Below are 24,735 nucleotides of genomic sequence, written 5' to 3' on the forward strand. Positions count from 1 at the left end.
GACTTCTTGTTTCCACTCAACTTTGTTCCTGGCCAAGGCCTCTGCGCTACTCACCTATCTGTCTATCCTTTTGTACATTGCAACTTTGTCCGCCTTTTTAGCTTGAGCTATCGAAATATCCCGTAGAGTCATTTTCCTCTCGCCATCTACTTAGTAATAACCAACAAATTCGGGATTTCTTCTTCACCTGAAGAACCCATTGCCATGTTTTGTTCCCGTGTCTGTGCTCGATTGCATTCGTGTATGCGTGACGTAGCCCATCCCAACTAAATCCTCACCATCGTCACAAACAGCACGCTGACAGCATACCAGGATCGTATATCACTGTACCAGGTCAAGAAGACACCCGTGCCCCTTCACTCCCACCTCCACCTCCCGAAAAATAAGCTTATAGCCTCCGACTTGGCACGATCTCGCATTCACCAAGCCGACGACCAGGGTAGTGGTAGGGACGTCACGCCGATCAGATAACCGGTTTACCGATATGCCGAGGGTATTTGACTAGCTGAGACGCTTTGTGCTGACATGGAGGGCGTTAGCATGGAATAGCATGACATCCAGTCGGTAGGTTGACAAAGCGGGACGCGTTTCAGGTGTGTCTGGGGTTCATAAGATCATTGCCGTGGAAAGCGGAAATGGAGTCCGCGGGCTGTTACTGCTGTGCGGACGACAAGGCCGCGGACGGGAAGGTTGGGCGGTTGCGTTGGGGTTGTGAGGAGCAGTGCGGGTGGCAGATGCATTTGACGGAAACCACGAGACTGGGAACAAGGGATAGATCTGTTCGGACATTATTCCGACAGTTTTGAGAGCGTCCTTAGGATTCGTACTTGTGTTTTGCTAGCCGTACATACTTCTACTAAGTAAATAATGTCCAAGCCATCTCAATAGATCATAACCCGATTGATCTTGACGCATGATCCCAATTGCTGTCCGGGCAGCTGACCCTGAATAACTCATAATCCACCTTGAAATGCAAATACGCCCAGGACAATGCAATAATGGGACAGAAGATACCGTTTAGCGCCCACGTCTAGCCACATCTTCCAAGAAACCCAGCAAGAAACTCTTATCAACGGGACTCTTGCCTCCGCTTGCGCTTCCCGCTCTGGATTGACCGGCACCCAGCCCGGCTAGACTGACACCATCGTTCTGCTCTAGACTGATGCCTGCGTCGACTGAATGACTAATTGGCGGTATTACAATGCTAGGCGCTTTTCCGTCTCCAATGCTGCTGATGCGACTTCTGTTCGCCATTCCTTCTGGACTGGTTGCACTCACACTGCCGTTCGCTGGTAGTGGACTGACAGGGCTGACGAGGCCGGACATGGACGTCTTTGGAGTCGGTGGGAGAGGAGATCGGGCCGGTGGCACTGGGCTCTGCGTTTGGGGTTTCGGAGATGGAGATGGTTTGTTGCCGAAGAGCGAGAGCAATGCGTTCTTCTGCTCCGAGGGAACGGATTCGCGACGGTCCATGCCAGAAATGGGCGGAGGGACGGGTGAGCGAGACGGCAAGACTGCTGGTAGGGTCGGCGGAGGCTTCGGTGATGAGCCCTTGAACATGTCTAGCAAGCCTTGTGCATGCGGTGTCGTCTTCTCTCCTGTACCTAAACAGTTGTTAGTCTCATCTACAGGTCCCGTCATTCTGCCAGAAACAGGCAAGCACGGGAGGATGAACGTACCTGCTGGTCCTGGCGCTTTTGACTGTTGTTGAGGTCTCTTCAGAATCTGAGGCTGGAAAGCAATTCGCGGTGATCCAGAGACCTCGGCCGGTGGTGCAGGTTGAGGCGAAGCTTGCGGCGCACGTTTGAGTATCTGCTGAGGCATGAAAGGCATGTTCGTGGCTGGCGAGGGTCCGCGTGAACTGCTGTTTGTCGGATGCCTGTTCTTCTTCATGGTGTCGAAGTCTGGCGCGTTCACTGGCCCGCTCACAGTAGCTGACGTCATATTGGCCTTACTAGGCGGAGCATTGAAGACGGCAAGAAGAGCGGCATTGGGCTGTCTAGACGGGTCTGCGACAGGTTGCGCGGACACATAGCCTGGTGTTGTGGGGAGCGCAGACAGCTCTGCAGGTGCGGGATCCGGGCTTGCCAGTGGCGGGGTAGGCCGGAACAGATTCAGCAATGAATCTTGATGAGCGTTTCTTGGCTTTGGTTGTTCGGGTTCGAAAGCCGAGCTGATGGGTGGTGACTGAAACTGCGGCGGACTGGGAGCGAATTGTGCTTGTGGCGACACGAGACCATGCGGCCTGTGTTGAGGTAGCGGGTGCTGTATCCTGGGCGTTGTTTGCGAGCTTCGGTGCAATGGAGCGGCAATTGTGGTCTGAGGCGACGGTGGGAAAGTGGGTTGCTGATTCTCGTTCTTGAACGAATTCAGCAATCCGAGTGCATGCGCATTCAGATTCGGTGCGGGCAAATTGGACGCCGATGGTATCGATGGTCTTCCGTTTCCGCCTGCGAACTGTGAATCCCCCATCTCCTGGAATTGGGGCCGCAGATTGTGCTGATCAAACGCTTGCTGCATGTTTGGAGGCTGAGGTGGGAACATGGACTGCTGCTGCTGCGGCTGCGGTTGTTGGTGCATGAAATGAGGCGACATGTGTGGCGGTGGTGGTTGCATTCCGTTCATGTGACCTGGATGCCCTCGGAAAGGCATACCTTGGTGTGGCGAGAAGAAGGGCGGTGGAGGCCCCATGTTGCCCATCTGCGGTGGTCGTGGTCCATGCTGGCCATGGGGACTTGACGGCTGCATGGGCGGGGGCATCATCTGCTCAAAGGGCGTCCGAGGTTGTTGGTTTCCTGCATGCTGGCTGTTGCCCTGCTTGAATAGAGCCAAGAGCGGGTTTCCTTGGGGTGGTGGTTGGCTGGGGGCCTCCACCGGCGGTGACTGCATGCCCACACTAAGGAGACGCTTGAGTGCCTCCGCTGGGTCTTGACTCTGTTGTGGTGCCTGATGCTCATTTGATAACTCTGGTAATGAGTCGCTCGGGCGGTGTCCGCGACCTAACCGGGCCACCATCTCCGCAAAGTTGTCGGCCACCTGGGCGTCGGCGACGGGCGCTGCCTGATTGACCGTGGTCTCGTAGAGCGTGTTCTGGATGTCTTCGTCATCAGTCCCTGCCACAGGTGCCGGAGCAACGTGCGCGCTGTTCCGTTGCCTCTGCCTCCCAAGCCTGTGCTGCTGCTTTATCCATTGCCTCAGAGGTCCCAAGAACGGCGCGACCATGTAGAAGTTGCTCTCCTTGATCAGGTCATTTCCATTTCCCTGCTGCTGCTGCACCTGGTTCTTCCGCCTCAGGGTAGGCAGATCCGTGAGTTTGTACCAGTCGATCTTGGAGATTTCCTTCCTGGTCCGCGGCTCGAAGTATGTGTCCATGGGCACGCCGCGGAAGACGTACAGCATCATACTCTGTTCGCGCATCGTGACGGTGATCTTCTTCATGTGCTCGTCGGGCTCGACCAAATCAGCCTCGCGCAGATCGTAGCCCGTCTCCTCCCAGACCTCGCGCACGGCGCAGTCGAGATCCGTCTCTTCCTTGTTGATCTTTCCGCGCGGGAAACTCCACTTGGCGCCCTTCTTCCATCCCTTGACCAGCACGGCGTGTGTCATGTCCTCGTTGAGCATGATGGCGCCGCGCACCGGGACGCGGGTCTTGTAGGCGAGGAACTGCTCGTAGGCCTGCTGGTGCAGCTCCTCCGAGTAGGCGGAGAAGAGCGGGCAGTGCTGGAACATGAGCTGGGAGAACTTGCGCAGGTGCATCGAGGGCAGGTTGTTGGGGTCGAGCGGACGGATGAAGTCTTCGTAGAACCATTGGGCTTCCTCGATCTGGAAGCATATTCGCTCCACCGACTGGAGTTCTTCATTGGGCAGGTTGACGATGAAGCGCACGCAGAGGTCGTCCAGCCAGTCAACTAGTGATCTGTTTGTGTTTGTCATGGTGGGTGAGTGTCTGGCCCGTGTCGAGCATGCCGCGTTGAGCTTGCGTCGCAGAGAGTGGTGGGGAGCGCTCGGGCGCCAGTCAGCCAGCTATCGCGCGTCGCGGGCGGCGGGCAGTAGCGAGAGGGTCCAGGTGAGGGAAGGTTTGTTTGCTGCGATGCTGCACAGCCGCAAAGAATGGCGAAGAATGTGGGGGGAGCGGGTGGACGTGTTGTTGATGTGTTGTCAAAGGCCTATCGGAGAGTTGGGCTGTGGCTGTCGGCAGGCGCGATCGACATCAGTGTGGCGGCTGTGGCTGTGCGCGCAGGCGAAAGAAGGAGCGGCCGACCCAGGCCATGACGTTCCTGTCTGGGATCGCGTCACAGAATCAGGGCACCTGGACCTGGGCAGCTACAGCGACTCACCGCCAGCGCACCTCGATGCGATAAGTAGGCCCGTCGTCTTCGCTCTGTCGCTCCTTCTTGTTCTTCACAGCTCAATCATACTCTGTTCGTTGCCAGTCGCCCGCCAGCTATACATAGGGCAGCGACGCGCCCGTTTCACATTTTCCCAGGAGAAGCGCCGCTGGCCAACCACACAACACGCGCGCTTTGAGACAGCCGCACCACCGCGCACTGTAAAGCGACACCGTTCGAACAACAGGAACTTATAACGCCTCGTGGACGGTCTCATATACCTGTATTCATACAACTCCCCTTACATCACGAACTACCTCAGCAACACCACCCAACATGGCAGGCATGGTCGCTAAGTACGCCATGAAGAAGGCGTTGGGCAAGGAGATGGAAAAGTACAAGTCCAAGGACGTATCTGGACCCTACGTAAGTGACCCTGTATCATTTCGACGTGCGCAAACTCATTGTACCCCAGGACCCCTACTACGCATTGCAGCCAGACCCAAAGAGGCCCCACAAGATGAAGAAAGTCAAGAAGGACATTCCCAACTACATTCCCGAGAATGATTGCGTTGTCCTAGCCAAGGCCCGCAAGTCTGCGTACAGGCTCGACTACGCTCTTTTTACCTTTATGGGAATCCGATTTGGCTGGTCTTCTGTCATTGGCCTTGCCCCAGCCGTGGGCGACGCCGCAGGTTCCGCCTTGGCCTTGAACCTCGTTCGCAACATGTGCAAAGTGGAAGGCGGACTGCCAGCCAGCGTCCTTATCATGATGCTGTTCAATGTCGCCTTTGACTTCCTCATCGGCCTTGTTCCCTTCATCGGCGATCTTGCCGACGCAGCTGTCAAGGCCAACGGCAAGAACGTGCGCCTTCTCGAAGAGCACCTCGACAAGCTCTATAAGCCCAAGGAGCTCGCAGACAGAGATTCCAAGCTCCCAAGAGAACGACGACCACGCCCTGCTTCTGTCTACGTCGACTTTGACGATGAGATTGATGAGCGCCGCAACACCTTTGAGGACGACCATGACGATGTTCGCCACCCTCAACGTTCCTACGGTGGAGGGCGTGTGCACGACGAAGAAATGGGCGGACGGTACGACAACCAACCCCAAAGATCGCGCCGGGACGACAGGCCTAGCCGCAACAACACTAGGAGCAGCAGACGTTGATGAGTACTTCTTTATGTCTCTTTTCCTAGCGTCGTTTCCTATTACAGCATGCCAGTACTGTTGTCAGACCACTGCTGCATTTCATGCGTTGTGCATTGCGCATTTGGCGTTGGCGGTTGCTCGTACTCTCTTTAAAACTATACCCTAAGTGCTGTTGCATGTACACAACAATATTATGTATACTCTTTGTAATATCTCCCATGTAAGACCCGGATTCCAATCCTCTTTTCGTTTGTTGATCAGGCTCTATCACGTTCACGTGTGGATCCAGGACGCTTCGTCCCTGCAACAGCGTGTGCCTGGATCTGATGGGCACCAATGGAATTCTTCCTCCATGTTGTACCCGCAATTATACTACCTAATCCACGACCACGACTGCTTGCTAGTCCAACGTCCGTGTGCTTCCTTCTATCCGTATTCACACAAACTTCTCGCGTGAGTGTCTGGCATATGCTCGCCCATATAAATTCTAGTGATTTTCACTCTGTTTCCATGCTCATTGCGTTCGCGTTCAACCCCCAACAACAATTGTAGTATACCTTGCTTCAGATCCCTCAGAATACCACAGCACGACGGCTTCTCTTCACATCATGAAGCTCTTCATCATCTTGTCGTTCGCTCTCAGCGCCATCGCCGCCGCCGTCGTTGCACCTCGGCAGCCCACATCGCCATCCCATATCGTCGCCCTCGGCATTGACAATTCCGATATACCCCTCTACTCAGACGCCGACCCAGTCCCCACTGTCACGACCTCAGAATCAACTGCGACTACTGAAGACAACTACCAAAACGCCCGCGACAAAATCCCCTTAGTAACCGAGCACGTCACATCCACGTACAAACCGACATGAGACACTTGCTAACTTTGCCCCTTTCCTTACAGAACCTCGCGCCCCGGCGACCCCGAACCCATCGTCATCCTCCCCTTCTACTTCCAGGTCATTGAGAACTGCCTCCCGGACAACACCATCCAGGCCCGCGGTGTATACAAGAATATGGATTACGTGTGGGCCTACACTCTAGCCAAGGGCCGTACTGTCCAGGTTGACCACGGCATCGGGGGATACCCTTTTACGTTCCTGATCGAACCGTTCGATTACAAAAATAGTATCCTACACTTCACGTACGACAACGGCGATGATTTCCACTGCGATTGGAACGACAGCGAGTCGTGGAAGCGTTGTGGCGAGTGTAGGACGGGTTTGTGGAGTGCGCCGAAGCTTGATTGTAATGGGGGCGGAGAGAAGACTAGGGTAAGTTGTTCCTTTTTCTTGGATGTGCCGCGTCTTAGAAGTTGGTTTTGCTAATTGTGACGTGATTATAGAAAAAGATCATGAATTGCTCGTTCATTATGGGGTGGAGAAGTAAGCTCACGGGCCATCCCATCACTCCTCCTGAGGGGGCGGCCTGATTCCATCGTTCTTTCGAACCGGGCAGAGAGCATGGCAGCTGGGTTCTGTACATCGCAAGATGGGCCGCGGTAGAGGTTTGCTTGAGCGCTTCGTTACATGCGATGGGATTATGGTCACCTAGGGTGGTACGAAAGTGACGAATGGGACCAAAAATAATCAGTGACGTGAGAAACCACGCTTCGTTCATGACATGGTTTCCAACAAACAAGTATCGAATTACAACATATTTATTAGCCAAGGGTATCAAACTATTATGTTTACCCAAAAAAATGGAGAGTCATAATGGACATGCCGCCCTCATTACCCAAGTACCCGACCCAGGTCAGACGCCGATACCCAATGCTTGACATTACTGATGCATTACCTCCACACTCTCACGTCCGCAGCCTTTAATCGACGATGATGCCCTTAGCGCCAAACCTCTTATGGCCGTAGTCATTCTCATCTTCGTCACCGTCCCAGTGGACGGCTTTGCGCGCAGGCTTGTGAATGCGCACGCACCACAGGAAGTAGTCCTCTAGCGGTAGCAAATTCAAGAGCACCCTGTTGCCAGTCCATGCAAGTCCGCAGACCATGGCACCCGCCACGGCATCGAGGATGAAGTGGTTCGCGGTAGCAACGATGGCGACCAGGATGATAGCAGGGTATGCGACACCCAAGAAGATGCAGAGCATGCGGCGGGCAGACGGGAGACGCATGCGCAGACCCATGGTGAGAGCAACGGTGCGGGATCGGTTGTGCTGAGGAGCAAGAGGAATCGACATGATGGTCAGGCCAATGAGGAGCGAGTACCCGAAATGCAGGGAAGGCATGGCAGCGTATTGGTTGCAGAATTTGTTCTGCGTCCACACGCTGCTTTCGCCCTCGGCACCGTGAACAGTATCGACGAAACCGAAGCTACGCGCCTCTTTGCCGACGGAGCCGGGAACCTCGGGGTCGGAGAGCAGACGCGGCGGCATGCATGGCCACAGCGTGAAAACGATGAACGCAATCAAGTTGCATGTAGCCATCGTTCTGCGCCTGGCAGCATACAGCATTGGTCCTGCCGGGCTGCCATCCGCCTCGCCGATTGGCTTGTTGTGGAGGGGAAGATCGATTCGGTTGCGCGTTGTGGTGTAGTAGAAGAGCCATACCAAGAACAGGATTGTGCCTGGAATGTGGATGAAGGAGTACGTGCGGTTCGTCCAGTGGAGGAGGAAGGGGTGCTTCAGGAACCACGCTTGAACGTCGAGTTCAAGGAAGATGTGTAGTTTCTGTTCGAGGTGGATGATTTGGAGGGCGTGGCGGCGAGCGACGTTAACGGTGCCTTCGACCATGGTTACTGCGGAGAATGCGCGACCAAGTTGGTACACCTGAGGAAAGTTAGCATCTCTGCAGAGAAGATGTATAGTACTCGCGCGTTTGCTTACCCAGTAGATAAGCGCCCAGTACCAGGCCTCCACAAGGAAGGGAAACTTCTTCAGCAGTCGACTGAGGAAGTAATCCTGGAACCTCTTGGTATTCGGGCTCATGACCTCCTTCTTCATACCCAGGACTACCACCTCTCGTTTCCTCCATTTGGGTTCCTCGTCGACATTGGCGAGAAGCGACGCGCTCGACGACGGACTAGATCGACCGGAATCTGGAGAACTTGACCGCGGCGAGTTTTGGTATACTCTCCGCCGACCAATAAGGCGGTATTCGGTGTTTCGGTTTACCCATGTACCTCCGAAGAGTAGGGTGACTACCACGAGTGGTTCTATGAAGGCTCCTGCGCCCATGGTGGGGGACTACGCGCGAGGCGGCGATGTATAGGTGGTATGGGTGGTCGCGCGATGTTTGAGCAATAGTATGCTTCCCGGGGATTCAACTCCAATACGATAACCCAGAGGAACTGAGTATATTTGTAGGGATGGCGGTAGTGTTTGGCTAGCCGGTCGATCCGGGAATCTATGCGCGGAGGTCCTGACGCAGCGCTGTATCGTACCTTCTGCTCTGACTTGAAGGGTAGAAGTGAGGAACTCGTGGGTGTTTCAAGAACAAAAATGCTAGCTATGACAAGCCCAGAAGTCTTCGCATCAAGGAACAGGCAAGAAGACTGGCCGATGCCGAGGACTACATCCTACACTAAAGGCAGGGCGCATGGCGCGTAGTGAAGTCAGCGGAACGCACGGCATGCGCAGAGTGACTAAACAGCCACAGCAGCCACGGACAGGGCAGCGGACGTTCGGACGAAGCTGCGCTGCCATGGCATTTGGTGCGGCGTGGCCCTGCTGGGTGCAGAAGGAGCCGGCCTTCCGATGTGACTGCTTGCTTAGTGTCGCGTGCTCGCACATCATTTGCTACATGTTGCGTCATTGACATTTCAGAGTTTTGACAGCAATGCTCGGTCCCAAGTACTTATCGCGCCCGCGGACGTCAAGAATGCGTCCAACAGCAAGATTTCGTCCCAGTGGTAATGCGCGCATCATGGGCGAGGATTGACGCCTTCGCGCGGCGGAGTCCTGTTGGTTGCGAAATATCGTGGTCGGTCTCACATGAACACGCGACTGTCGTCCATAGGCTTAGCTTCCGCCCAGTACCGGCACTAAGCCGCTTTGGTAGATGCGCATAATCTTCGATTTCGATCAAGATAATCTCCCGTAGTGGGTACGGAGTCTCGCGTCTTGCCGGTGCCGATACGCTTACGCGCGAGTACGAGGTACGAGAATGCATTGGCACTCATCGTTTCTAAACTGCACAATCTTCACCGCAGCTGCGTGGTGTATAGTCCACGGTCTCGACGAATCATCCACACCTAAGCATCCTGCCGCCTCCATCTGCCCCCGGATGCTCCGTACACTGTTGAAACAGTTTCTTTGTATAGCGTTCACGTATAGAACTCTACCGCCATCATGCTGCACGGCCTCGCTCAGCACACCTGCATCGTTCTTATAGGGTTCTCCCAAACTATAGCAGTGAATTAGACCTGGGCATCACCCAGGTCTGCTTGCGACTCACCTTGCGTCAGCATTGACCAGGAGTTTGCGGAAACCATATTGGAAAACATGAGCGCATGAAAAGACCCGCACAGAGAACATAGGCACCCAACACCCTTCGTAAAATGTACCATCCTTACATATCAACGAGAACCGGAGAATAGTGTCTACTAGCCCCTCGACATTTCAGCAACAACACCGGCCTACTAGAGAGGCCTAGGTACACTCCCAGCCCAGTTTGATCAGGCCACGGGGGAGTACTTTTTAACAGTCAATGTGGGTTCTCAAGTCAAAAGCAAATCAGTTCAAGTGCTGACAGAATTTCATTGTCTCACTCTCAGCTTCCACTACTCTTTACTCTTCCTTTTCCACGGCCCGATCTACTAAGAAAAGAGCGGCTCAGCAATCGGGCAACGTCCACTCATCGGTCTCCTGATCTCTCCGTTCCACCATCATCTAATCGCAGTAGTAGCCGAAGCTGAGATAATCCTCAAATCCATTGGGGTTCGAGAAGCAAGCCGCCACGCCAGTGTCGATCCTAAGGTTGCCGCCGTTGGTCTGCGACTGGTTGGGGCCGGTGTAAAGCGTAAGATGGCACCCAGGAGACGTGACCAACATCTGGATGGACCCGCGGGGTCCTTTGCGCATTGTTAGAGCATGATGCCACGTCAATGATGTCCGGAGCTTACCTGGGAAGTTTCCCTTCACCACAGCGGGGTTGAGGTCGTAGTTCTCTTCGAAACCTTGGCAGCCGGGATGGTCGAAGGAGTTGAAGCGGATTCGACCATTGGCGGCTGCGAGGGGAAGGAGGGGAAGAAGGGCGTAGAGGAACTGCATTCTACTTATTGGTGCTGGTGTGAAGGGTGGTTGTGTTGAGGCTGGGTAGCTTGATGCTTGGTGTTGGAGGGGAGGAAGATGAGGTTTTATACCTGAGTGCTGTTTTCAGATCCAAGTCGGGATCTTCATGGTTCTTCTCACAGTGCAGCAGCATGCGTTAGCAATACGACACCATCTGATGATTACCTTGTTCGTGGTAGCTGGAAGCTGAGGACATTGTGCATCTTCAAGGACCGATGCGGTGTAACTTTCTAAAGTCGTCAAAGTAATCTGTTTCGCGTCGTACAACTTACTCATAGCAGCGATCTGAATACGGATGCTCTCCTTAGGTCAGCTCTATCCAGACGTAGGTCTTCCTGTTTGAGGATGATGGTATCGGTTGCTTGTTGCTGGATACCTCGTTTGGGGGAAATGGGGTGTACAGGTAATGAACTGCAGGAACTGATAAAAACTGCTTTCTTGGTCAGCTTCCTAGCTCGTCGTAGCAGGCTTACTGGTTGACGTAGTTAGTCATTCGCGGTCAACGTTGCGTGTAGATACACCAATCAGGCGTAGACCTGTATATTAAGCATGACATTAGCATTTACTGCTCCTGTCTTCATGTTGCACACAGTGCGCAAGATAGGAAACATTCTACGTTAGCATATCGTATTGAACTGCACGTAAGCGAGCGGCGCGTCCCATCGCCTTCGCTCGCCTCGCTGATCTCAACCCGCAATGGCTCAACACAGCGCTCAACGTCGAACATACGGTGTCAGATGTGACATTCTGATATTATTTAATTTAATGAGAGCCGGACTAGGGTGTAGTCCGTCTTGACCACCACTCTGAGACGAACGCTGGCCTACCAGAGACGCCCGAGTACCATGCAATGCATGGCGAACATGATGTACAGCGAATGTATCGGCTGCGATACGCAATGAAGCGACGAGTCTTTCCAATTTGCAAAAATGCCAAACACAAAAAGAGACCAGCGTTAGCTGTGGGTAGGAGACGCATGGTTACAATAATCCCGAGTTTCCTTGACGCCTCGCTGAACAGAACAAAATAGTAAGGGAAGGTATAGTGGTAACAGTATATGGACAGGCCAAATTGGCGGACAAAGGGAATGTGTGTAGTCATCAACGGTGATAACTGGTGGCGCTGATGGGACTCTCAGCACGCGACGCTGTTGAACGGTGCGGTCTCTTGGAGGTCCTCGACAAGGTCATCCACGTTGGGGAGGTACCGTCCCAGCATGTTCTGCTTCTCCTCTTGCGACCGAATGTGCTTTCTGGTCGCACCTCCGCCATCGTCGCCAGTCGCAGTGCTTCCCCGCCGCTCGAAAGCATTGGTCAGCTTGCTAGGACTCCGATGCGGGCCAGAACCTGGGATCTCGGGCATGAGGTAGAAGTATAGGAATTCCAGCAGCTTGACTTTGACGTTTTGTGTAGTCTCTTCGTCCTTGAACAGGCTGGTCACGGTGAGCAGGCCGTCCATATGCTCAAAAACTCGGGTGTTCTGTGGTGTCGCAAGAAGCGCGGTGACTAGGACGAGGAGGGCTTGGGATTGGATGGCGGGGCAGTTGTAGGGGTCGAGCAGGTCGAGCAGGACGTTCATGTAAACTTCGCGACCGAAGATGATGCGCGATGGCGGGTGCAGCAGGAGAAGACCCTGGATGTTCGATAACGAGGAGAGGATGAGGATGTCGTTTTGGCCATCTATCGGTAGTTGGTTAGCTGGTGTTCGGCATTTTCTAGTCAGGCCTCTTACCCTTACTGCTTCCCATGCCCAGCAGTCGATCCAGACAGTCGGCTACCCGTGTTACAACTATAATTGTTAGTATATACTCGCATTGTTGGAAGTACCCAACTCACCATTCCACTCGAATCCCTCTTGCAGCCGAAAGAACTCGCGAAAGGCAAGATCGTCTGATAACTGCCCCAGCTTCTTCGGCGTTGGTTGTTGTTGATCTCCCAAATTGAGCGCAGAGGCGTTCCGTCGGTGACCCGGTGGTGAGTTTCGTGGCTTGCCGCTTGAAAGACATATTTGCGCCAACATGCCCTCGATCTGGCGCAATCCTTTGCGAATCTTCTGCGTATCCTTGGACGCTATGTTGTCGAATGCGAGGGAGAGTAGAGCCTCCATTGTGAAATTGATCTGAATTTACCGGTGCAAAAACAGTAGCGACAGCTCTATCAACCAGAGTTAATATATGCTGCGACTAAGGATGCAGTCCAGATGTTGTTGAGATCAAGCGTTGGAGGTGCAGAAGGCGGTAGGGGAAGGCGGGATGGGGGGTTACATACATGCAGCTAAGAGGTCCAAAGTGCGGAGTAAGCAATATTCTACGCCTGTGTGGGCCGCAAGATTCAGGCTTGGACCTTCTTCAGCTGGCCGACAGTTGGCGTGGGAGAGCCTGGTGGCATCGATAAACACCCGCCGTTGCCATGGAAATCGCGACCCACCGGCGGCGGTTCGAGCCGTGCACTACTAGCCTGGCCAGGGAAGCACTACCACAACTCAACACCTCATCTTGCGCGACACCCTTACCTTGTCGACAACCGTTTACTACACCCTTGAATATGCGCATAGTTTCTGCTAGCAAAATGACAGCGGCATCGTGACGGGCAACGTGCGGTCAAAGCCACTGAGAACTCTGCACCGGCTTGGTCCCGCAGGTGCAACTACGTCATTCGCGACTCGCATTCCCAAGGCCACTACTCGCCATGCGTGGAATGCCTCGCACATCTGAATGAGAGTAAGGCTGTTGCGATGTCGCTCGCAAGGGGTGACGAATACGAACATGCGTGAAATGACCGAATCACAGCCTTGCTTGTCACGATGTTTCTGTTCACCGGATCTTGGCAGCACCCCAACTATGCCCTTATGGCTGACCGCGGCCACTTCATCGCGAAGATCAGAGCTTCGCAGTACAAGCCTCCGACGCCAAAACTCTTTCCCGTAGTTTCACGCACACCTCTGCAAGAAACTGCCGTGGTGGCTTGCGTCCCGAGGTCTGTCAGAGACTCAGCCGCTCAGCCTTGTGCGCCAGGCACCATCTACCTTATAACTCGCGATGGCTCCAATGATTGAATTGTGGTGAACTTCCGACTACGGATTCGCGATTACACCCACCAAGCCACCCTTAACATCAACTTTTCGTTTCCCCATTATGGCAGTAAACTCTTACTTTTGGACAAACGCGAGCATGTTCATTGCCGTTATTCGTTTTGCCCTGTTCTCACCCGCGATAATTTACTGGGTCGCCGCGGCAGACCACCACGAGTTGATCAGGATTAATCCCGAACTTCACGACGGTATCTACGGCACGTCCATGCTAGCTGGCGAAAGGCTTGCGGACAAATGGGGCATAATCTTATGGATCTGGAACCTGGCCTGTTGGTGGCCTGCGCTGGTATGCTTCCCTCCACTGAACTTACCTTTCACGATTGTCGACACTACCATCACCGTCTTTCTGGCGATGGCTACAAACTACCAGGTTGGATACATACCTCTTAATCTGAAAGCTTGTCATGACAAAGCGGGCTTCGAATTGCAGCGACCCGCTGGCACGAATGAGAGCTTTTTTGCTGCTGCCGGAAGACTCAACGAGACAACGGCGAGTTCGACTGCCATGTGCTTGGAATTTGTGAAAGAGGCACAATATGGTGTTGCGCTAACGTAAGCTGTATACTCGTGGATAGATGGGTCTTGCTGACTACCACAGCTTTTTGTACGCCCTCGTGTCGTTCATCGGTGTCCTTGCGTTCCCTGGTGCTATTTTGGAGATTAGAAAGAACGACGAGTCCATTCTCGACATGGTAAAAGAAATCCTTAAAATGCACCGGGGCTGCTTCGCTTGCATGTTCAAGTGGCCAGCGCTCTTGGTGTATGGCATTCTGGTCTACACCCCGATTTTGTTCTTCCGTTACCTACCGATGGACTTCAAAGCCCCGGTGCGATCAGCCCGTCGGTACGTTGCGAAGGCTACGATAGGGGCGGAGCAAAAGATCGAAATGATGTTGACGGAGCGCATAAAGCACGCGAGTAACAGCGGTGATACTGTTCTACCATGTCAAGGTAGCGGGGGTACTCAAAACGAGCTTTCACGATTTCTGGCTGTCTACGACATGTTGATCATGGTCGCCAAAGATCTGCACTACACCGATATCGCCAGCCTATCATCCGTCTCAAAATCAGTCCGCGAATCAGTCCTACCTTCGAACGATGTCTCAAGCCGACTCGGTATCTTTAGGCGCTACACGTGCGACCCTGGCGAGAGGAACACCTGCTGGGGCTGCACGAATCAGATATGTGAAGGGTGTGAAGAGTTTTCTTTCATGCCACATGCGCCTGCACTTCACCATCTCGAGGATTGCGTCCCATACTGCGCATCGTGCTACCATACACACATCGTTCGCAATACTCGCAATCGTAGAAGTCGAGCGAACGGAAACCCAGCCTGCGTCTGTGCAAAGCTCGGTTCTAATTGGCATCAAAGAGCGTTTTGGGGATTCCTCAACAGACACGCGTACTACACGGAGATGAGGCTATCTCAGACTACTAGGCGACTCTGTCGTATTTGCAGTCAGGTGAACAGTGAAGAGCTTGCTATGCGAAAGGCAGAAAGCGCGATGAGGTTGCTGAAGAAGGGATTGAAAAGCGATGGAGGAAGGTGGAAGACGTGCGCAGTCTTAGGGTGTGGTAGAAGCCTGGGGAGTGGTCCCAGATACTGGGTATGTAAGGATTGCCTTTGCAACAAAGAGTGCAAAAGTACTATTCACCCAGCATGGGGCAGCAAGACAGATGCCGGCGTTACTGGGGAGGCTATTGCTTAATGGAAATACCTACGGATGTGCATCACTATATACTTCCGTCAATCATCTGTCTAAGTTCTTTCTTGTACAACATTGTGCAATGCTCTCTAACCTCGTTCACAACAGGATACATGTCACGATATCATGCATTCATTTGTGTGGGACATGTATTACATTACTGGTATAGTTCTATGACTGGACAATCAAATAGTACCACTATCTACAGCATCATCGCGGCAAAGACACCGGCTGCAAGAGCAGCAGCACCTCCACCAAGCTTGGTAGCAGCACCAGTGTACTCAGCTGGGTCGCTGCTAGTGGGGCTGGGCATGCCCATGGTGCCATTGGGAGAAGTACCGTTGCCACCAACCATCTCAAAGTTCGCGCAAGTAATCCTCGTGGTGTTGCCAGTGTGCAAGACAAATGCCAATCCACCGAAGAACCCAGCACTGCCCTGCTCAACACTGAGGTACGGGTCGACAAAGCTAGTCGAGAAACTTCCTTCCGTCATGATCTTGCCGCCGTGCTTGCCAGCCAAATCACCAACCTGGCAGGTCTCAGGCTGCGCAGAGTCGCACATGACAAGCTCACCGCGGTTCGTGGGGTCCAAGTGGCCCATAGTTGCTGTGCAGTTCCCATCGGAGGGGACGGGCATGGCGTGGATGTGCCATGCGAATGGGCCGAATTGCGCTTGGTCGGGCAGGTTGGTCAGGTCGACGGTGAAGTTGACACCACCTGCACCACCCACAGCTTGGATGGAACCGGAGATGGTACTGCCCACGAAGGGGTTGTATTGCACCTCTGGCATGGTGGCGCGGTAGGTGGCTGAGGGCTGATTGGGTGACGCTGTGGCAGTGCCCTCGAGACCACCGGTCTCACCTGGGAGGTAGCCAGGCGCAGGCGGGAGGGGAGAGACGATGGCTCCCTGGATTGTGTCGACGCCAGTGAATGGAGTGGCGGTTGGAGTGGCGGGAATGACACCAGACTTTGCGGTCGCGAGGACGACAGGCGCAGGAGCACCCTCTTGGACCTGCTCCTGGGCGTATGCCAGAGCGCCAAAGGCGAGAAGGGAGAAAGACTTGGACAGCATCTTGTAGTTTGGCGATTGGTGTCTGAGGAGCGAAGGTGTTGAAGATGCAGGTGCTTGACTGCAGGTGACAGAGACTACCCTTTCGTCTCTTATACCAATTCAATGATCAACACACGCCTCGTCAGGCATGCAAACAATACATTAGCTCTCCTCCCAATAGACGCCCCTGAGCTTGTCACCAAGGTGACATCAGTAACTGTCATATCCTTCGCTTCCTCCACCAACAACACCCATCCCATGGACGCCTCCAGCCGAGCTAACACGGCTCATTCCTCCGCCGCAACAACAGAGCCAGCATGCCCTCGCGTGCGCATTCCAGCCGCCTCGATGCATTCAACAAGCTCCATTTGTGCTGTGCCAACGGATAAATCGTGCCGTTAGCTGCTCGTCGCTTGCCTCGCGGCAATACGCAGCTATTGCCGGTCATGAGATTGGCGAAAGCTTGAAACGCAGCGGAGTCTGCAGCGAAACCTTGCAAACAAGCCTTTTACAGGCCAGCAAACGTTCGGATATCCGCCCGGTCCGCATTAGCGCTGTCTGGGGTGCATTGCAGGACCGTGCCCGACATCAGCATGTGGAGAGGCTGGCAAAGATGGTCGTCTTGGTCCGAGATGGCGGGTCGTCGAGCGTGATGTCAAGACTCGATGGATGCGGGGTGCTAAGCGAAATATGACAACGCCGCGCGCTAGGATTCAATACTGTTACTCCGCGGTGGCTAGAATTGAGGTGACGCGTAGATGTAGAAGAAAGGGCAATTAGACGTTTTGGCGAGATGAGGTGTGCCTGCTTCCTTGGTTTGTTGGCCGTGTCGCAGCAGCATGTCAGGGGCGTATGGCTTGCGACTCAGCATGAAGAAGGGACGCGACGGGTACCTTACTTCGAGTGTACACCGTGTTTTGAGGAGAAATACAAGCTGTCGGTGGCTTGTTCGATGGTATCCGGCTGATTGGACACGACACTTCTGAAATAACGCGATCGCGCCTTCCTGGAGATTCATTAACGATAACCTGTAACCTCATCATTCTAGGAGCAGAACGCAGCAATACTTCAGACTAAGTATACTGCAAGCAATCCGAAACTGGTTACGAAAGTTAGTGATGAATAGAGATGATCGTGGAGTTCGTTGGGAATGCGGCCCTCTGGGAGCACGATTGTCAGCTGCAATGAGCAACCATCTCAGACGCACAAAGACCCCGGAGCTCGTGAGCCAAGCTTGATGAGCTTTGTGTTCTAGGCTGCCTGTTTGGCGACGCGAGGGGTCAGAAACATCTTATAGTCGTAGTACAGATGTGTGTACATCATAACCTGCTCAAAAGGACTCTTCGCCTCATTGGTGCCTTCTAGAAGCCTTATAGCAGCGGCCAACATGAGATGCTCGATTTTTTCTATTCAAGCATAACTCAATACCCAATGCTGTAGGCTGATAAGAGGTTGGTGTAGCCAGAAAAGCAGAGCGTGATGTGATTTCCGATGCGCACACTTGCGACGATTGGAGGGATTTCAAATCGCGCGAGCTGTACGAGCCCGATCCGCGGAGCCCGGTTCGACATGTACATCTCGCGCTGATGATGCAAGATCCGAGGATCATTGGAAGAAGGATATAAAGATTGTTCAGTGTCAAGACCGACGTGGCGTTGCAACCGATGCGCGTAAAACCCACCGCGCCTTAGCGTGTCGCGGTCGCGGCTTCCCTCCTCGACACCTCTGATCCCCCACCAGGACATCATCGCCAACGCTCTGTGGAGACCTCTGTCAGAGCATCTATCAAAGTTATGCCGCTCGCAACTTTCTTGGTCTCGAAGATACCGATGCGATCCGATACGCCCTTCCACAGGAGGATTTGCGATTCCAACAGCGGCACTGCCCCCTGTCGCGAGCCTTCATCGCCGGGTGGAGCTATGACCACCACAATGGGGTCCTGCGAGTACGGGCAACTCCAAGTATCATGAGTATTCGCTGTTTCGCCCCGTGTACAGCTGGAAGGTGTATCTCATTTGCTCTGCCAAGGATTCCTGAAAGCGAGTCTCTTCGTACCGGAAGATCAGTCCACCTGGGCACCATTGGCGGAGCAATCCGCCGCAGGCCCAGCAAGCATTGGATCTCGATTGAAGGCCACCGACCAATCCAGAAAGGTAGAGGCATTGAAGCACGCAATCTTCATCCAATGCAGTATACATGCTGCGTGAGCATCGTAGTAACAAGTGGGGTTGCACATTATGACGGCGGGGTTGAGCAGGTATGAGGTAAGACGCTCGTCAGGGAACAACATGCGACGCCTCAAAGGCTTTCAGCTCGAACAACACCTATTCACTGCTTGGACTGCTTGATACAACAGAAGAAACGGCGTTCTCATCATTTTTAACAACATGTCCGACTACAGCGATTATTGTTGCAAAAGGCGAACGATTCAGCAACTTCCAGTCCCCGCTCGGAAGGGTCACAATGCCATACTCAACTCCAACTACTTAGACGATATTGTCGACGCGATTGGTACGTGGAGCTGCCAGCGCATCCTCATAGTGCACTCGAAGGCGCTTCACGAGAACACGGATATTGTCGAGAAGCTGAAGGAAAAACTGGGATCGTTTGTTGTAGGGACAAAGTCAGGGGTCGGCGCTCACTCTCCATACGAAGACGTACTGGAGATCGCGAGACTATTCCACGAAAAGAACGCGGATTGTCTGATCAGTATAGGAAGTAGCAGCTACTCGGATGCAAGCAAGATCGCTCGCTTGACGCACGCGAATCTCGCTCCAGATAACCTCACGGTAGAGGCCATGGAATCCTTGGTAGACCAAGAGAAGGGAAGTGCAGTTGATCTGAAGGACCCAACGACAAAACTCATCCTCGTACCGACGAGTCTATCCGCAAGCGAATGGAACAACAATTCATCTGCAACGAACCCCAAAACAAAAAAGAAGCAGCATTTCGCAAGTGAGCATGCAGCACCAGACCTCATCCTCCTGGATCCTGAAGTAGCGTCCACATCGCCTCGGAAGTTGTGGCTATCGAGCGGGATGCGCGCGATAGATCATTGCGTCGAAACGGTATGTACTGCCCTCGGAGTTTCGCAAGGTAGAGACTGTATTGACACTGTGTCATCAACAGATGCTCAACGCTAAGTGCACCCGAGAGGTTTTTCACCATATGGAAGATGCGCTTGCAATCCTATTGAAAGGGCTGAGAAACTACAAAAACGGCGAAAGCGACAGCAACCGATCCGAGCTGCTCGATGGAATCGGAAATTGCCAGATAGGTTCTAGGAACGCGATGATGGGTCTCATACTGTGGAGCGTTCCGATGGGGCTTTCGCACGCCATTGGACATCAGCTGGGAAGTGTATGCGGCGTTATGCACGGCGTCACGTCTTGTGTCATGCTCGCCCCTGTTCTACGGTACAATGCCTCGAAGTCGGAGAAGCAGAGAGAGGTACAGCAACGCGTGCTGGGAATCTGGAACAAGGTCCTTGAAAGCGACGAGCCAAGCCTTGCGGATGCGGTGGCCAACTTTGTGAGAAGCCTTGGGTTGCCGAGTACGCTGAACGAAGTAGGTGTTACGGAGCAAAAGGAAATTGAGAAAGTAGCGGAGCGCACCATGACCGACGTGTTCGGAGCGATGGAAGGTATGGGCGAGAAGGAGGATGTGCTGGCTATCTTGGCTTCAGCAAATGCCCAAGGTACCGAGGATGGAGGACTGGAAGGAGGCGCACCGATGTAGAACACGCTCTAGGTAGAACAAACGTAACACTCGCTTATATCAGCTGCGCTCTCGACTTGCCCTTGGGGAAATAATGCAACCGCAGGTCACCCATCGGAAGCTTCTCAGACTTTGCTATATCTTCCATAATGACAGTCGCCAGCTCAGTAGGAAGCTGGCCACCGCCCCATCGCCTCATAGTCCTCCAAATCTCGTATATCCTGCTGCTTTCGTGCAGGAACTTTGTGGATCGACGGAACCAGCCAGCGGTCATGTGCTGAGCCACAGTGTACGAGCGGGCAAATCCCCACCTCTCCCAATCTTGCAGATCTTGCGCGGCCCATATGGGGAGTAGATCACTAGCCCTTGACAACGCTAGCGTTACCGGTGCCGTAGCTTTGTCCCAAGCAATGAGTTTGGGGGTTGATGATGCAGATGTGCGCGGTTGGGTAGAATGCGAGGATGGTGGATCCCACTGATCCACACAAATCGTCAACAGCGCATCATCCAGAATCCAATACAGACTCTCGCGTTGACTGTGTAGGAACCGCTCCAGTCCAACGTCGTTGTGTCGCAGAACATTAACACCCCAATCCACCAGTAAACATGCCGCCTCTGCCCACGATGCTGGCGCGACGTCCACCAGCTTGTGCACGGTCGCGGCAAATTCGCGAGTACGATAGAAGAGCATTTGGTATATTTGCGGGATGACAGTCAGACCATGAAGATCGGCTAGGGTAGTGATGTTCATGGATCGGATGGCAAGGTCCATGGTGTAGGTGGGGTGGTGAGACCCGCGGTCCCATGGTCGCAAAGTAGGGACGCGGAATTGTCCATCTTGCGGCAAGGGATCAGAGCCTAGACGTGGCGGAACCTTGGATTCGGGAGGTAGATTTAGCGCAGGCATCATGGTGACCATCACAGCTACAAGGCAGGCGAGAGTGATGTAGGAGCGATGATTGTGGATGCAGTTGGTCGCGGCCTTACACCAAGTGAGCTGAGCCGAGCTGAGCTGAGGTTGTTTCGTTGAGAAGCGGGGTACACAGCCCCTTTGAGCTAAGGGAGTGCAAGGAAACCTATGGGATAACGATTCAGAAAGCGTGCCTGAGTGTGAAAGGGTCCCTCACGTGGAAGGGTGGCTCCTGCCCAGGTGCCCATTCGGCACGCTAGCGCTCTCCGACGCCGGACAGCCGGCGGCTCTGGACGCGTACGCCTCAACACACATCGACCCTTCTTCATACAGCCCTTCGATAATCGTGTGTTATTCGACCATCCGCGCCATTCATAAGTTCGCGAGGCCCTTCTCAACAGAGTCAAAGGGTTCAATTGCGCATTCTTGCCCGTATACCCATGTCATATGCTCCGGTCTAGCCCGTTATGGGCGTCGATCATCGCCCGCGATGACAATGGTAAACCATACGAACCACCAGTTCCGCATGTCGAGAGAAGAATGCGGTCGACAACAGAGCTTCAAAGCATCTTAGTGGATGTATCGAGCGGGTAAAGTATCACCATGTAATGCAAACCCTCATTCTGGGCTCAATACATCGAATATATCTCATCATGATCAAGACGTAGTCTGTGGCACTATGTTCCCTTCATGCGATATCATCAATGCTTCCTGCTTGATGTGAGAGCTCATCCGTCAGTATAAGAAGGTGACTTCCCCATTCTAACATAGCAGCAACCAACATCTTTACATCCTCAAGATTCAGAGTTTCTTCTCTAACATCTTTTTCTCATCCTTCATTCTGACCTAAGGGTCAAGCAACATACAAGATGATGAAGTCCTCTTCCATCATCACCATGTTCTTCTTCTCCTTCGGTGCGGTCTTCGCCGCTGTCGTCCCCCCTTTCGTCACCTCTGCCGCATCCGAAATCTTTGCCACACCTGGCCCCCGTTCCGAACCTCTCTGTGCGCCTCTCGGTGACAGCACTGCCCCGGAGCCATCCTCCAACGCTCTCTCAGCTTTCACAGATGACGAGAAGTACGACGAGTTGGCCTTGACGGCCCCGATCCCTGCCGGCTACACTGCCACCATGAAAAACGCAAACTGTGCCTTCTCGTCCAACAGGTACATGCTGTACGTTCAACTGGACTCATACGACCCGGAGGCTTGCGCCGAACTCTGCAACAACCATGAAGGCTGCGACTCCTGTAAGTTGTACCCTTTGGCATGATATTATCATACAGCAAAGCTAATCATCTTCCTCTATGTAGTCAACATCTACATCCAGCGCAGTCCGTCCCAGATTCCCGGACCTGCTTGCCCCAACCCTAATCCCATTGCCGTCGCCCAATGTGCCCTCTACTCCCTGCCGGAGGACGCATCTTCTTGCACAAACTTCGGTCAGCACATTGGCCCCGCCGATGCCAACGGTGAGGCCTTCAAAACGGCTATGCGTAGCTCCAATGGTACGTTCTTCTCCTATACATCTACGTACCAGCTCAAAACTAATCAGTGTACGCAGCATACAACAAGATCGCTGTCAAGGAAGTCACCGTGACTGTCACCACTACCCACCACATGCACACGACCTTCACCAGGCTTGTCTCAAGGAGTGATATCTCACGGAGAGACATCGCCACTACTATTGACAATGGTGATCGAACAATCAACATGACTACTACTGTCACACACACTCGTTCTGCAAAGTCCAAGTCTGTGGCTGCTGGAACCCCGGCTGGTGTTGTCACTGTCACTCGGTCGGCAAACCCTGCGTCCCACGTTGGTACGGTCACTGTTACCCGTTCGGCAAACCCCACTGCATATGCTGGTACTACAACTGTTACTCGGACCAGGTCCCAGAGCGCAGGCGCAACGCCATCCCCGTTCCAGTCTGTCATCTACACAACCGTCACATCCTACTACGACAAGCGCGCCGAGCCGTACACTGCGCCTGCCGAATACGTCACCGTCACTGTGGAAGGAGAACCTACATACGTTGACACTACGACCACGACCATCATCAACACGTCTGGCGTAGTGACCGTAACTACCACTATCCCCAACACCCTACCCGCAGAGACCACGACCATCACCGTTGATGACGCTGAGACACCTACCTACGCTGACAAGCGCAGCCTGGGCCCTGCTGTCACGGCTGAGCCAATGCTCACCATCACGATTGACGAGAACTACGTGTACACTGGTCCTACGGATGTGCCTATGAAGACCTATACTATCTACCCAGACCACTAGAGTGAGTAGTAGGGGTGCATCTGACTTTCTTGTGCTTTGGAAATTCGCTGGACTTAGCGCGGAGTCTGGCGTTAACAAGAGAATTGGATTTTGACTGTGCGGGCTGATGGTGTCTTGACTGCTTGCGCTGTAGACATAACTAGCTAATGATAACAACCCGTAAAACAACTTGTAACTTTCCAGTGATGCAAGATAACACCCCTTCTCACTCCCCAGCACAATCATCGCAAAACCACTCTCCCTCCGGAACTGTCTTCGACGTCATCCCGATGCAGTCAAAGTGGAACCACTCGCCCGCGCAATCCTCCCCATCACACCCCACCATCCGACCAGTCTCACGCCGACATCCTCGGATACAGTAGTGGCTTGACTCCGGCTCCGGCTCATTGTCGCCGCCATCCTCGAAACCCTCCTCAGAAGCAGAGGCGGAACCATCCTCGTCGTCGGCAACCAGGATTGGTGTGTCACCGCTGGCACCAACAGCAGGAAGCCCGGCGACTACATCGTCACCAGCCTCCTCAACCTCCTCACTCTCTGCGTCGTTGTCGGCGCCAGGCTCCTCAGCGAGTAGCTGCTCGACGACCGCAAGGGGAACGTCGGCGGCAAACGCCACAAGCTCAGCCATCTTGCGCCTCTTGCGCGGCATGTCGTCGTCAGAGTCATCTGACTTGCGCTTGTTGGAGGGAGGCGCGCAGGACGGACAAGACCAATGCGCAGGGCGATCTTCCAGCCCTACACAGCTGAGATGGTAGTACCGGGGGCGGCACCGGCGGTTGACGCACCCAATTATGGGTGTGAGGTAGGTGTTTGGTGTGTTGCAGGTGCAGATGCCGGGAATTGGAGGAGAAGCGCCAGCGCTTCCCATTTTGAAAATGGCTTGCTCGGTGATGGTAGAGGTCATGATGGCTGTTGTGAGGAGAGATTTGAAGATTGTATGAAGAAGTGGCTTGGAATTGGTACTGGTAAGAGGAGATGGGAGTAGAGGTTGCTGGTAGAAAGTAGGAAAGGCCAGAACTGCTTGATATAAGGAGGCCCAGGGCCGTACTGCAATGCTGGTCTATTGTTTTTGTGATAACAATGGCGAGATCAGAATACTGCGACGACAATAGCACGGCAGTGAGAGCGAGGTGAAGGTGGATTTCTTGGCACGGATGTGAGAGACGAAATCGCGAACTAGATGTAACGAACAATAGGCGGAGCGTTTGCAATAGTCACAAACAATCCTTGCTGCCCTCTCACAAT

General features: G+C 53.6%; 10 protein-coding genes across 10 annotated transcripts; 3 read left to right on the plus strand and 7 right to left on the minus strand.

Annotated features, from left to right (window-relative positions):
• Positions 1-1,017: 1,017 nt before the first annotated feature.
• Positions 1,018-3,933, minus strand: J4E92_001705 (uncharacterized protein; the record flags this gene model as incomplete). Its single annotated transcript, XM_051493116.1, has 2 exons — positions 1,018-1,598; positions 1,680-3,933. 2 exons carry the CDS (start codon positions 3,931-3,933, stop codon positions 1,018-1,020), a joined length of 2,835 nt encoding a protein of 944 aa, XP_051356347.1.
• Positions 3,934-4,664: 731 nt separating this feature from the next.
• Positions 4,665-6,867, plus strand: J4E92_001706 (uncharacterized protein; the record flags this gene model as incomplete). Its single annotated transcript, XM_051493117.1, has 4 exons — positions 4,665-4,754; positions 4,804-5,423; positions 6,383-6,699; positions 6,824-6,867. The coding sequence occupies 4 exons, from the start codon at positions 4,665-4,667 to the stop codon at positions 6,865-6,867; spliced, it is 1,071 nt and encodes a 356-aa protein (XP_051356348.1).
• A 433-nt stretch (positions 6,868-7,300) lies between these two features.
• Positions 7,301-8,671, minus strand: J4E92_001707 (uncharacterized protein; the record flags this gene model as incomplete). Its single annotated transcript, XM_051493118.1, has 2 exons — positions 7,301-8,263; positions 8,321-8,671. The coding sequence occupies 2 exons, from the start codon at positions 8,669-8,671 to the stop codon at positions 7,301-7,303; spliced, it is 1,314 nt and encodes a 437-aa protein (XP_051356349.1).
• Positions 8,672-10,324: 1,653 nt separating this feature from the next.
• On the minus strand, positions 10,325-10,705 carry J4E92_001708 (uncharacterized protein; the record flags this gene model as incomplete). The annotated part of the gene is made up of 2 exons (XM_051493119.1): positions 10,325-10,506; positions 10,558-10,705. The coding sequence occupies 2 exons, from the start codon at positions 10,703-10,705 to the stop codon at positions 10,325-10,327; spliced, it is 330 nt and encodes a 109-aa protein (XP_051356350.1).
• A 1,155-nt stretch (positions 10,706-11,860) lies between these two features.
• J4E92_001709 (uncharacterized protein) lies at positions 11,861-12,832 on the minus strand (the record flags this gene model as incomplete). The annotated part of the gene is made up of 3 exons (XM_051493120.1): positions 11,861-12,405; positions 12,458-12,514; positions 12,562-12,832. 3 exons carry the CDS (start codon positions 12,830-12,832, stop codon positions 11,861-11,863), a joined length of 873 nt encoding a protein of 290 aa, XP_051356351.1.
• A 2,892-nt stretch (positions 12,833-15,724) lies between these two features.
• On the minus strand, positions 15,725-16,594 carry J4E92_001710 (uncharacterized protein; the record flags this gene model as incomplete). Its single annotated transcript, XM_051493121.1, has 1 exon — positions 15,725-16,594. One exon carries the CDS (start codon positions 16,592-16,594, stop codon positions 15,725-15,727), a length of 870 nt encoding a protein of 289 aa, XP_051356352.1.
• Positions 16,595-18,960: 2,366 nt separating this feature from the next.
• Positions 18,961-20,311, plus strand: J4E92_001711 (uncharacterized protein; the record flags this gene model as incomplete). Its single annotated transcript, XM_051493122.1, has 2 exons — positions 18,961-19,641; positions 19,703-20,311. The coding sequence occupies 2 exons, from the start codon at positions 18,961-18,963 to the stop codon at positions 20,309-20,311; spliced, it is 1,290 nt and encodes a 429-aa protein (XP_051356353.1).
• Positions 20,312-20,345: 34 nt separating this feature from the next.
• J4E92_001712 (uncharacterized protein) lies at positions 20,346-21,062 on the minus strand (the record flags this gene model as incomplete). Its single annotated transcript, XM_051493123.1, has 1 exon — positions 20,346-21,062. One exon carries the CDS (start codon positions 21,060-21,062, stop codon positions 20,346-20,348), a length of 717 nt encoding a protein of 238 aa, XP_051356354.1.
• Positions 21,063-22,096: 1,034 nt separating this feature from the next.
• On the plus strand, positions 22,097-23,493 carry J4E92_001713 (uncharacterized protein; the record flags this gene model as incomplete). Its single annotated transcript, XM_051493124.1, has 3 exons — positions 22,097-22,448; positions 22,512-22,706; positions 22,763-23,493. 3 exons carry the CDS (start codon positions 22,097-22,099, stop codon positions 23,491-23,493), a joined length of 1,278 nt encoding a protein of 425 aa, XP_051356355.1.
• A 205-nt stretch (positions 23,494-23,698) lies between these two features.
• On the minus strand, positions 23,699-24,394 carry J4E92_001714 (uncharacterized protein; the record flags this gene model as incomplete). Its single annotated transcript, XM_051493125.1, has 2 exons — positions 23,699-24,233; positions 24,276-24,394. 2 exons carry the CDS (start codon positions 24,392-24,394, stop codon positions 23,699-23,701), a joined length of 654 nt encoding a protein of 217 aa, XP_051356356.1.
• Positions 24,395-24,735: the final 341 nt, after the last annotated feature.

This window comes from Alternaria infectoria, assembly GCF_024043175.1.
Source record: "Alternaria infectoria strain BMP 0036 chromosome Unknown scaffold_2, whole genome shotgun sequence".
NCBI classification, from domain to species: Eukaryota; Fungi; Ascomycota; class Dothideomycetes; order Pleosporales; family Pleosporaceae; genus Alternaria; species Alternaria infectoria.